The sequence below is a fragment of the Tauraco erythrolophus genome, chromosome 18 (genome assembly GCF_009769465.1).
Source record: "Tauraco erythrolophus isolate bTauEry1 chromosome 18, bTauEry1.pri, whole genome shotgun sequence".
In the NCBI taxonomy this organism is placed as follows: Eukaryota; Metazoa; Chordata; class Aves; order Musophagiformes; family Musophagidae; genus Tauraco; species Tauraco erythrolophus.
Window position 1 is genome coordinate 11,708,626 of NC_141482.1, and position 14,061 is coordinate 11,722,686.

The 14,061-nt window shown below is 38.4% G+C and overlaps 1 protein-coding gene across 1 annotated transcript; it reads right to left on the minus strand.

Moving 5' to 3' along the window:
* Positions 1-473: 473 nt before the first annotated feature.
* On the minus strand, positions 474-13,637 carry CTCFL (CCCTC-binding factor like). The gene is given in 11 exon segments (XM_086623161.1): positions 474-521; positions 1,247-1,283; positions 1,285-1,427; positions 2,073-2,233; positions 4,000-4,149; positions 5,841-5,961; positions 8,745-8,878; positions 9,347-9,517; positions 11,306-11,462; positions 12,426-12,953; positions 13,218-13,637. Coding segments are annotated over 11 exon segments (2,070 nt in total).
* Positions 13,638-14,061: the final 424 nt, after the last annotated feature.

Below are 14,061 nucleotides of genomic sequence, written 5' to 3' on the forward strand. Positions count from 1 at the left end.
GTGTTAGAGCAGTAGATTATCAAAAATGAGCTCTTACGAAAACTTGCTATGGCTCAACTCAGTCATGATGTGTTTCAGCCTCCTTTATAAAGGCAAAAGGAATTTGTGAAAGGGAAAAGAAAAACATATTTGTAAGCATTGCTAAGCAGGGAGTTTAGGAAGACGTTTGAAGGAGCAGGGGAATAAAAGTCTCAGAATGGGTACCTGAGCAATGACCCAACTCAGATGACAAGAATTTCTGACACACAGTAAAGACTATTCTGAAGTATTCTTGCATTATTAGCACTTAAATTAGCTTCATTGTGAAACAGTAATTAAACAGCAGGGGAGATTAACTGCCTTAGCCTTTTATTCTTGATTCTAATTTACATGATTAAATTCTAACTTATTCGCTGATAACCTTCTTGCTTAACACGCTTTGGGTTCTCATGGCTTTTATTTTTGCCCTTGCTTCTTTTTCTGGGTGCAGTAGTTTATGCCCTCACCAATCCACAATTTTCAGCATGCTTATGCATATTATTCTGTTAGCATAATGAAGCATAAATATATGAATCAAATATTAATGTATGTAAGCACTTTAACACACACAAAACAAATATGGTTCTGACAGACAAATTTTGGAACGTTACGTGAAAGGCTGACTTAGTTAACAACCTCCATCAAACTCCTGAAGATTTTCCAGAACACAAATTAAAATTCAGCTTTAAAGGAACATTGCCATTTGGTGGGTATAAAATCAAATTTATCATTTTCTGGTTCCTGGATAAGCAATCAAGTTTTACATGTAAAATCTGTATGTGGAAAAAAGGTCACATTTACTTCAGAAGCGTGCAACAGAGAGACGTTCTTGCCGCATACGGTTTCAAAGATGGGAATAATAATTTCTGACTTTCCTTGCTGAACTGGTCCTAGCGATCTTTCACTTCAAATATCTTTCAAAATTCTTTAATTTGTCTTAAAATTCACACTGCTTTTTTATTTAAGACGACTACTGCGTTAAACCTTAGTAACTTTGATACTGGATTGTACAAACTAGCACCAACCCTGAAAATATGATGGAATACTATAAAGTTCTTTGTTAATCCCCCAATGTAAGGTTTGGGAAAGAAAACAAACAAGTTGTGCTGGCTTGGCATTAAGGAGTTACCATTCCAGCCATTTTACTCTCAGTCCTTTGTGACAATATGATCTGCAATATTTACCCAAAGATAACACCACTGAGATTCCTTAAAAAGAAGTATTTTACCCAGAGTGAATAGCCCTTACCACATTCAGGGCACTCAAACTGCAGGCTTAATATTAGGATCACGGTGCTTCCTGAAGTGAGGAGTGAGAAGTTGCTTCTGTCGAAAGCTTTTGCTGCAGCACAAGCAAGTGAAGGGCTTCTCACCAGTATGGGTTCATTGATGTACAATTAAATGCTGCTCCTGAAACAAAGAAAGTATCTGTAACAAAACTATCTAGCTCCGTGACACGTGTTCAAAAAACCACACAGGCATATAGAAACGTGCAAGGATGTTGCACAGACTCCTTAATTATCCTCCACTGAAAGCAGATGCTAAAGAACACACTGGGATACCGCCCACTGACTTGGAGACAGTCAGGGGCTTTCCTCCTAACCTTACTAAGATTAGCAGAGAAAATAATCAGAATGGAGCAATGGTACATTCCAATATATCATGGCCAAACTAATGCTATCTTAAATTTTAAAATAAAATTTTCAGTTCAGACTGGATTTATTCTGTGACACTGCTGAAAACCACATATAAGACACAAATATTGTATTTTGTTCTCATCACAACGTCACTGGAAGTGATTGCTCCTACTTTATACTTCTAAGCAGTTCACATACAAAAGATTTATAAAGAAGACAGCCTCGGATTTTCCAGCATTTCAATTTGACTGTTTATTTGTGACGCATTTATCTTGCAAATAAATATATGTACACTATTTTAGTCAGATTGAAGTCACAAAAGTTTTTATCTTCTTAAGGTAAATATAACCCCAAAGCCAACCCTACCTGGCCAAACCACCAATTGAATAAGCAGTAATTTTGCAGTGAATTTAAATACCTGCTTACATGCGTAGCTGCATTGGTCACTTTTGAATCTTTTTTCATTTCTATGAGTCTTCTTGTGCTGAATAAAAGCATAGCGCTCATGAAAGAGAGCTTCACAGTAACTGCATTTAATTGCCACTGCCATGTAGGAATGCAGATTTCGCAAGTGCGCACCTGAACAGTTATTAAAAGGTATTAATTTTAATGGTATATTTTTGATGTTCACAATTTTGAACAAGAGTTAGACCATGCATAGCCCTGTGTAATGTATACATTGTAAAGGAAAACACAAAAAAGAACCTTCTATGTTCTCTGCAGTAGGGGTAAAATCGCCAAATAGGCAATTTTTCAAATCAGTTTAAGATAACTAAAGTTGCAGTAAGATGTTGTAACTTTCCAGACAAATTAAGCAGTTATAATCCTAAATCTTACTAATTTCAATGGAAATAATTTAACAAATGAAATAATTTCAAAAATTCTGGTTACTGCCTGCTTTTGTCTATACATAAAAATTAATTTGAAAATGCTATCCAAAGCAGTATTTACAACATTAAAATTAAAAGTGTAAAAATGCATGAATGAAGAAATTGTATACATGTAAATAACAATTCCCCTTCTACTTTCAAACATTTAATAGACTTCAATGGGATCTTTATTTGAAAATATAGATGCTAAAGGCATCTTTTTATGTCCCAGAAACTTAAAATTTTATACAGGTTTTGTTGGTATTGGTCAGCTATATTGCCTGAAGTCCTGTAAATATGCTGTATTTCTAATACTCTGATTTATTAATAAAACTGTCATCCATACAAAGCTTTTTCTTCCTAGAAAAGAAGATGAATTTACATATGAAATGTATGGATAGGGACAATTCTATTGGTACTTGAAGCAAGTACTGTTCCAAACAAGAGTAGCTAAAAAATTTAGTATATAAAATCTCCAGTGAATCATCATGGCTTGTATTTCAAGAACTGTGGTTTATATGAGGAAAAGTTTTGATTTATATTTTCATTTACAATTATAATTTTAATTTATACTTTCAGTATCGACCTGTATATCAGTACTGTTTCATACTGATGGCAAAGGAAAAATTCCATTATCTGCATATAGAATGAAGATGAACTTCTGCAGTGGTTTGTTCTTTGCATTCTGGGAAAAGCCCCCAGCTAGCTAGGTGACATTTGAGTTTATTGTATCACCTTTAATGCTTTATGAGTGTTATACAGCCCGAAAATAAACTTTGATATTGATGTAATAGAATTTAGGATTCTAAGAGTTTTGAATGCTTGAAGCATTCACGTCTGCTGGACTGATGAAGCCAAACTTAAAAGTTAATTTGCACTTTACTAATGCAAATACACGTGTTTCTTTAAATTACAAGGACAATGCATTCAAATAAACATAGGACAATTTCAGATTAAGAAGTAGAAGCTGATTTAGTACGTGAAAAAAACCACGTATGCTAAAACATTCAATCTATTTTAGTGTCCCATATAGCTAGATGCATATGTACATTTTTAACAAGAGCTGCGAAAGAAACAGAATGCAAGAACTGAAACAGCTTTATATAGATCTATTTTCTGTGGCTTTGAGAAAAAACTTTTTGGCACAACATGGACAATCATTTTTTGTGACATATCTTCCTCTGAAAAACAGGTCACAATGCCACAGGTATCGAGAGAAAAAAATAATTAAAAAAAAAGCTAAATGTTTGCTACTTTGCATTTTAAACAAATTAAAACATCAACCACAAGATGTCAGCACGTCTCCTTGCTGGAGGAACTTACCTGCAAAACAATGAACACATTTTCCATAGAAACACTCTGTAATGACATAAAGTCATCTATAATACATTTTGTATCATTGTAAGCAGCGAGAATTAGAGATTTCACCTCTAATTATCTTCACATTTAATTTCCAATTTTTTCCTTTAAACTCACCCAAGTCACTTTTTCGTGCAATAAAGGTATTACAATGTGGACACTTATATTTTGGCACATTTTCTCCATGCTTCTGTAACAGATGGATTTTCATGGCACCACTTTCAGTGAATTTGGCCTGGCAAACACAACATTCATAGGGTTTTTCACCTATAAAAACATATTAAAATATCATATGCTTAGAAACTCTACTTATTTGATACAAATGCAAAATTCCCACAGATCTCAACATCCATGTTCTAACAGCAACAGTCTCCAGACAAACCAAAACGTTACTTGTAGTTTACAGTGCACAAAAGGCTAAAACAAGTTTACATAAGTTTACAGAGCTGATTACAATGCAAAAACTTGGCTTCCAGAATCTGTAAGTCAAACTGATGAAGCATGAAGCCATTAATATAATTATAAACTGTTAATTAGTAATTGTTTTTGTTATTTTCTATTCTTAAATATTTAATGTACAACAATACAGAATTATCCTCAAATGCACAAGAAGAGAAAGTTAACAGCTGTAACATCATCAGGATAAAAGTGATTCAACACCAGCCATTGGCAATGGTGGAAGAGAAAGCTGTAAGTTATTTTCTTGCTTTTCTTCCCCAAAAAAGTCACTTTGGGTGTGACTATCAAAAAAAAAAAAAAAGCATCAACACTGGCAATTGACAGTGTCTAATAAGAGAGGAACAGCTAGTACTGAGACTCAACACACTCACAGATTTTGAACCAACTCCAGGCTGGTTCTGTGGACTAAGTCTGCACCAGTGCTGGATAACACTCTTGGACTCTTCTAGGTGACTCTCATTAAAAAAGAATTCTGTTTAATTGCACCAAACTGCCTCAAGATATGAACTAAAGCGTGATAAGTAGGGATATTTGCAAGATTTAATTCAAATCACACTCTCACACTGATGCAAACTAAACCACTAATCATAACATACTTGACACATCATAACTGAGCTAAGTTAAACTCTGAAGTGTATCACAGAATCACAGAATGGTTTGGATTGGAAGGGACCTCAAAGACCATCCAGCTCCAACGCCCCCTGCCATGGGCAGGGACACTTTCCACTACACCAGGTTGCCCAAAGCCTCATCCAACCTGGTCTTGAACACTTCCAGGGATGGGTTATCTACAACTTCTCTGAGCAACCTAGTACAGTGTTTCACCACCCTCATTGAAAAAAATTTCTTCCTTATATCTAATCTAAATCTCCGCTCTTTCAGTTTAAAGCCATTGCCCCTTGTCCTATCACTACATGCCCTTGTAAAAAGTCCCTCTCCAGCTTTCCTGTAGGCCCTCTTTGGGTACTGGAAGACTGCTGTAAGATATCCCTGGAGCATTCTATGATAGATACTGACTGCCTTCTCAGAAGGCATGCGTGTTACAGAGCCATGTTTGGAATGTGCTGCTTTCAATGTTAAAACCATTTAATTCTTTGCCGACCAAATTAGTTACTAGCAATGTGGGGCCACAATAATGTCCATGTTTTCAGCAGACATTTTAAACTCTCCTCTCAGGTAACTCTCCATATAAAATTAACCAATTGAGAAATAAAATTGACAACTTGATCCACAGAAAACAAGACCACAGAAATGAAGTATTTTTCCAATATTAAAAAAAGTTTAGGAAGAACAGAAAGACTGTAACTATTAGCACTGTACAGCCAGACTTCCAATACCCAAATCCAGAAAATGTAAAGAAAGTATGTTTTTCAGGCATGTCTTTAGTCAAAATCACAAATTAAAGAAGAGTTAATTTAGAGTGTGAAATTAGATCATTCTAACCCTACAAACGTTAAGGGTCTAAGGACATAGACGTGATCATTACATCAGAGTCCTACCTGAATGAGTTCTCCTGTGCCTTTTCAGTTTATATGCATCTTTGCTAGCATAACTGCAAAGGTCACACGCATAGGGACGCTCTCCTGTATGTGAGCGAATATGTCGTTTCATTTTGCCTGCCTAGTACAAAAATCAGAAGTTTTCTGCAGTAACATTTACATTAGAGACATAATCAATTAAAATATAGGCAATTTTACAAAATACATTTATTGCAATTTTAAATATTGCATCAATCCCAGAATTAGTGCTCTCCTGCCCCTCACCTTTTTTCCTGTACAATCAGCCTGTTTTAGTTTTAGGTTACATTTCTGTACTCTTTCCCTAGACGATCTTCCTTTCATGTTTAGTGTCAACATAAACAAAAGGAGAAATTTTCTAAGAACATAAAAGCTGGAATTTTTAAACCAGCTGAAGAGGATACCTACTACCTTTAGGCTACTGGATATGTCCAACAAAATTCTTTGAAAATACTCAGGAAAATAAATGAAAGACTAAACTCATTAACCAAAGGCTTTATTCAATTTCAAGTCCCAATGAAGCACTTCAATTGCAAAAGTTTAATTCATTCTACTTTTTTATACTGTTCTTGTGGTATGTTCTACATAAATATTGTAGGTATGCAAGCTAAAATGAGGAGTTACCTAATGTTCTATTCCTCATTTATAAACATACTTAATGCATTAATTGCTAGATCAATTAAAATCTACACTGTTCACTTAAATAAAATTAAACATGATTGCCAATCTTTGCTATACAAAAGTCAAATTATATGCGTGGTATTACTAGGGGGGCTCCTTCAGTTCTCCTCATTCAGGTAGAGCTTACAGCAATATTAGGAAGAGTTCTGTAACAGCAATGAGTTAAGGAACTGAATACCTCCTTATCGAAACAAGGAAAATAACAGGATACTTGAATATAAAGTGACAAGGCTTTTAAAGATATAAGCTATCCAAAATCTAGTAAGATAAGGTGCATGGAATAAAGTTCAGGCTTGCTTACAGCTTTAGATCTGGACATAGCACATAAAAAATTTAGATACTGAATATCCACTAAACTGTGACAGTGATTCAATCATAGGTGCATGATTGAAAGCCTATTTTTTCCAAGTGAACCCTTAAGGCAGTCTCTAACGTTTTTATTTCTAGATTAAGAAAATTTCAATCCTGTTTAAAAAAAAAATCAATCATCATCAAGCATATGAACACAATACACAAGCTTCATTTCAGACATTAGCCAGTCTTGTCCTACAGTATCACAGAACGTTAGGGATTGGAAGGGACCTCAAAGGATCATCTAGTCCAATCCCCCTGCCGGAGCAGATCAAATCACACAAGAACGCGTTCAGGTGGGTTTTGAACATCTCCAGAGAAGGAGACTCCACAACCTCTCTGGGCAGCCTGTTCCAGTGTTCTGTTACCCTTACGGGGAAGAAGTTCTTCCTCATGTTTAAGTGGAACCTCCTATGTTCCAGCTTATATCCATTTCCCCTTGTCCTGCCATTGGAAGCCACTGAGAAGAGCCTGGCTCCATCCTCATGACAGTCACCCTTTACATATTTATAAACATTAATGAGGTTCCCCCTCAGTCTCCTCTTCTTCAAGCTAAAGAGACCCAGCTCCCTCAGCCTTTCATAGATTTCATAGATTTTCTAGGTTGGAAAAGACCTTAGAGATCGTCCAGCCCAACTGTCTCTAATCTCCCATTAAACCATATCCCTAAGTAGTTCATCCACCCTTTTCTTAAACACATCCAGGGATGGGGACTCAACCACCTCCCTGGGCAGCCTATTCCAGTGGCTGACAACCCTTTCAGAGAAGAAATTCTTTCTAACATCCAATCTGAATCTCCCCTGACTAAGCTTATACCCATTTCCTCTTGTCCTATCACCCATCACTAATGTAAAGAGCCCTTCCCCCACCTCCCCACCATCCCTTCTCAAGTATTTGTAGGCCATAATCAGGTCTCCCCTCAGCCTCCTCTTCTCCAGGCTAAACAGCCCCAACTCCCTCAGCCGCTCCCAGTAAGTTTTATTTTCCAGCCCCTTGACCAGTTTAGTCGCCCTTCTTCTTTCCTCATAAGGGAGATGCTCCACTCCCTTAATCATCTTTGTGGCCCTGCGCTGGACTTGGAGGACCAAGCATGCTTTTGTAGGATCGAATTCACGCAAACACATTGCATAGCAGCAATTTTAGTATCATTAAAAACACCCTTAAAATGTAACTAGTTTTAAAAACCTAAATAATTGTATAAATATTAATTTGAAGCAACTAATTTATAAATATTACATGGACAAAGTAAGGATTCAAGGAATTGAGATTACTTGTTCCTTTTTTGAGGAGCGATGGGGACGAGAAGATGCGCATACAAATGAAATGCACATCATCACAAAGTTTTAGTGATCAGCTATCTCACAGTAACACTGAAGTAACACAGCAGACAAATTCAACCCACCAGCGTGGTCCGAGGCCATTAGCAGAGCCTGGTGGTCCTTGCTTCGATGCTGTTATACACAGGCCACTGATTCCTGGGATCCAGCAGATCTCCCTACCTTCATAGTCTCTATAGTCCTCTTGCACAGCATTGCAGTATGATGGCAACCACAAGTTTGACCATTTCTCCCAGTTCAGAAAGCATATATACATCTGCATCACGAGCCAAGTATTAACACTGTAGCTTGACATCTGCATCTACCACTGTAATGGTTGAGCTGATCTCCCATAGAAATCTGACAATAACCAAGGATGATACAGACAGCACGATAACGCACAGGTAGGTCTCAATTTAGCAGAAACTTCTCAAGGCTAAAAATCTGTGCAAAAATGTTGTAACTTGACAGTCCATTAAAATTTTAGTATGTGAAAGCCTACGAACCCTTCCAAAAGATTCGGTAAGGCTGTACTTACTTCTACACTAGAATATTTACACACTGGACACTTGAAAGGTTTTTCTAAAGTATGCTTGTAACGCCGATGTCGTGAAAGCTCACCGCTGGTCACAAATGCCTTATCACAGTCACTGCATTTATAGGGTCTGGTCCCTGTAGGAATACACTGTTAGAATTTTATTTAACAATACAATGGTATGATTTGTCTGCCTTAAATCAACATGTGCATTTTTTTAATAGAACCCTTTCTGAGATTCTGGATTTTTATATTCAATAAAAATACCATAAGTTTATTATAAACATGATTTATCAGTTTGCTTCATATGGTCATACAGCAAAATGACAACATCACAAAAAATTCTATTATGCACGTAGGAATCAGACACAACTGAAACCAATATTCAGTTGACAAAACTTTTAGAATGGTGTTTAACAACATAAATTAATACATAAACAGAGTTACTAACTATAGACCATGTCTTTTCTGCGTGGAACTCCAAACAAAATCAGAGAAACTTCTGAGCACAAAATGATCACAGAACATAGCTCTAAGACAAAGTCATTTATTAATTAAATTTTGCAGACAATATGTAAAATCAAGTATTTTCACACATTAGATACCTGTATGTGTATTCAGATGGTTATGCAGGAGAGTAGTCGTACGAAAAGCCTTAAGGCAGAGGTGACACACATGAGGTTTCTCATCAGAATGGGTTTTCACATGACGATTAAGATTTGATATTCTGAGGGAGGTGAACGTGCACAAACCACAGCTGAAAACTGCTTTTCCTCCTGTGGGAACAAAGACACATTTAACTCATACAAGCCACAAAATAATGACTTTATTTTTTCAAGAAATAGAACCAATTTCAATGTAGCTCCTCTACTTTGGGTAAAACTACTTCATTCTTCTGCATAAAAGAACTTCAAAATACATTACAAAAAAATCAAGCTGTCAGACAGGAATTATTGTTACCTATTTAAGACTGAAGTGATTTGCCCAAAAACAATGCCATGGGTTAGTGATACAGTTTAGAACCTATTCCCAGGAAACCAAACCACTAGCCTAGCTCTCACCTCCAAGATAGGGTGAAACTTCCTCTCTCAATAACTTCATTAAGACATGGTTCACCAAGGCACTTGGCCTGTGCAACACACTTCTTGATGACAACTGTATGATTAGTACTAAGTAAGCTTGTTCAAAGATTTGGAAATGGCAGGTTAAGCTATTCTCAGCTTTCTGGTAGTCCTGAATCCATAATGTGTATGTAAAAAACATGGTGATGTAAAAGCCTCTTTAAAATTATTAGTTGAATTTGAGGGAAGATAGACCCATTCCTTGAAGAAGTCATAGAATAAAGTTATGCTTTCTGAATTACATAACATTTACAAGTTCATGGCACAGCAGTAATGAATTTCTTTTGAGCTTAACAAGTTAAATGTGCAACACTTTCAGTTTTGAAGATTTGAAACTGTGAAATGGCAAATACATCATATTTGAAGAGCCTTTCCAGAACAGTTGTCTCAGCTCCCAAGTGCACTCTCTGTAACGATTTTCATGCTGAGACCAAAAGGTATTTTATACAATGCTTTATACCACACAGAGATGTGCAGCTAACACTTCACTTCAATAACAGCAAACAAAACCACTTTACTGTTATTTATTCATTGTGGATTCATGCCCACACAAAAGAACAGTGTTAGCTTTGTTAAAGCTGCTCAGATGTGCTTCCTATAAACACAGTAACTAAAACAAGGGACATTAACAATTTGTACAACATCCATAGCTTAAACAACCTCGGCCAAGAAATTTTAATTACTGCAACACGCACATTTACACTCCGATTACTGATATCATCCAGCTTTTACAGTACATACATACAGTTTCTAGGGAAACAGTTGCTTATCCATTCCCTTCTAAGTCAGTCCTTAACTTCTACAACATACTTTTACATTCCTAAAATCTAAAATCAGCCATTTTCTGTGCTTTACTTAGGTTCTGGGAGATGCCTTGCTGACAGACATGGACACTTGCCCACCACCTTCAGCCAGCAACTTGGAACCACTCTGAACTCATCCAAAAGCCCCTGAACAAGCACATCTTGAAGCTGAATGAGGGAACTAAGAAAGATTAAGTAAATTAATAGATTTATTCAAAGGCATTTACACAATACTAACTTTGAAATCTCCCTGGAGGTTTCAAATACCACATACTGTTCAAAAGACCATTAATTTCTAAATGCCATCCAAAACGTCTCTCCTGAACACAACACAGATGACATCAGCCTGAACAAGTATTTTTTATCACTTAAGGCTGAGGGGTTTTATTGCTTCTTCCAAATTTCCACAGAATGTTAGACTTAACCTAATCTAAATGTAATAATTAACACTGTGAATATTTAATATGAAATTTCAATCTCACTTCAAAATCTAACTAAACATATGTTATCCAAAAATGAACTACAAAGATTATTAACTTTTTACCCTTTTTCCGATGTGGAGCACAGATCTGAAATTTTAGATTCTTGGGACTTCTTACAACTGTTTGTTCTGATGGAGTTGCATATTCCTGCTCTTTACCTTCATCACAGGAGTCTGGAAAATTGTCACTGGCTTTGCAGCTCCGGTTCTTTGTTTCTCCAAGACTAAAAAAAAGTTCCTTTCCTCCCCTCTTTTCAGATGGGGTCAGTTGTTGGACCTTATTTTCAAACACAACGACATCATTATCTCTGTCGATCTATTTAAAAAGAATAAGTTTTAAAACTTCCCTAATCTAAGGTAGTCACTAGCAGCAAAACAACTGAGCTATCAACAAGATGCAAGCTACTAACTCATTTTCAGCTTTAAATGTGATGGATAAAACCGCAACAAAAAATTTGCATTTAACACACATCAGCCTAACTGGGAAGCGAACAATTACTAAAACTGAGCCCTAGCTCCTCAAAATTTTAGATGAAATTTCACAGCGTCATTTTAAGATTACAGCACTGAGAACACAGAAACTTGTATCCTCATTTTTAAAAAATATAAATTTAATTTCATTACATTTACCTTTTAAAAGGTAACAACAAGAAAGTATGTTCTCAATTTTTTACTAAACTAATACAGGACTTTTGCAGCCTAATTGTAATGCTTTCTTTGTCATACGGCAATTAACAAGGTCATAATACTTTTTGCATTACATAAACTTAAATATGACCATACCTGAGAAATTATCTAGAGTGGCATATGAGTTTTAAAGGGGAAAAAAAAATTATTATAAAACCATTATAACAAGCAAAGGATAAATACCAATGTTTGCATGTCCTTTTAATAAAATGCATTTCAAATGAGACCATATTACACATGTAGCTTTAACGACAACTGCTGTATTGTACTAATGCAAGAGAAGAAAGGAAATTGTCTAATGCTACTTAAGAGATCCAAGCTGTCAAACCAAATACCAGCAAACCAGAGAACTGAATTAGAAGCTTGTCTGAATTTCAACAGGTTGGTTAGTCATCTAGAAAGGTTCAATTTTTAAGTTTACCATTTTAAACATGGCATGAGATTCTAAAAAGCTATACAAACGGTTAGATACTTAAGTCCAACAAATTTGAATGCCTCAAAAAAAAAAATATTGAAGTCAGCACTGACTCAGTGTGATAGTACAAGGTAACAGCTAACATGCTGCAATCTTCACCACACCCAGAACTTGTACCTCAGTCAGTAGTGTATCTGGTGGTTTCTCCATTGGCTTGCTTTCTGAACTCTTTGCTTGCCCTTTTTCTGGCAAAACGTTAATCTGCGTCAGCCCTAAGTCATAAAAATCACAGAGACCTTCCCGCACGCTCACCGCCATGCCTGCTGGCACATTGTGCAGCACACCCTGCCCGTGCTGCACCACCACTGCCCCGGCCACCACTGCCATCGCCACCCCATCCTGCGGGTGGGCGGCCATCTGGCAGACTCTCTCCCAGTCCTCTTCCTCTGCCCTCAGACACACCGTCTGTAGTGTCAGCAAGTGTTTTTCACCCTCTTCAGGAGAAAGGGACCACTCTGGGGGAACACCTGCCGCCATTCGCGTGTCGAGTCCAGCACTGCAGTCACTGGCGCTGCTCCTCTCCTTCACTTGGGCCATCTTGTCCTCGTCACACTCTTCTCCTCTCCTGTCCCTGTTTTCTTCTGCACCTTTGATTTTAGTGAAAGGCTCCAGCAGCCCTAAGGCCACGCACACTGCTGAATGAACCTGTTCAAAAGAGGAGGTTAAAAACAAGGGCAAACCACAGTCTTCCAGGACAATCCCCTGGCCTTGCTCGGCACTCCATTCCTGAACCGCCTCGCGGGCCTGCTGCAGCCCACGCTGCAGCCCACGCTGCCTACCGCGGCACACCGGCTGCCCCTGAGCCCGCCGCCTCACCGACAGCCGCCGCCCAAGCCTGCCAGCCAGCCTCACCCTCCCCACCCCACTCCCTCACACTCTCCCTGCTCCTTGGCCAGGGGCTCTCCCCACCCCAATCCGCCTCACGGCCCCGCAGCTCAAAGGCTCCCACCTCCCGGCTGCCACTCTCTGTGCCCCATCCATGCCCACACCCGCGGCAGGGGGCTGAGCCCCGGGGTGCGGCAGGCTGGGCAGTGCCGGCAGCCCGTTGGCAATGGCGTGAAGAAGACCCCGTCTCCTCCCAGTGACAGCGCGGCAGACCCCGGCTGCTTGCGGCAAGGCTGCCTGTGAAAGCAGCCCGCCGTCTTGTCGAGGGTCTCTCAGCCTTAATTGTAAGCCCTTAACCTTCTGCTCCCATTTGGCTGGAGACTCAATCGGTGTCGCCGCTTGTGAACTATGTGAAGCACTTCCCATGTTTCTGACGGAAAGGCTCCAGCCCGAGTGCGGTGCAGCCGGAGTGCTGCTGGGGAGCGGGCGGGCGGCGGGAACCATGGCGTCTCTGACCCTGGGAGCTGAAGGGCTTCACAGAATGGCTGAAGCGTGTTTGCAGAGGCAGTGCAGCCATACATAAGAACCGTTACACTCAACTTTAGGCCAGAATTGGTTATTCAAAGAGAACAAGAGGTTTTAGACTTAAGAGTTCTCCAAAGACATTGTAAAAATGCCTTTGAGGTAAACTTGTATGATTTGAGAGACTTAACGTTTAATCTTGTGTACCCTTCTAGACTAGCAATTTCCAACCGTCAGACATTTTAAGGCTCACTTACTATTAATACTCTATTATACACCAGAGCAAAGGACGGATTTGGAGCTTTATCTCTAAATATTAGTTCAGCACGTTGCAAAGTACAGTACATTGCAAAGTGACTATAGCCCAGCATGGTCCAGGTCCTGCCAAATGGCATACTGAACTTTA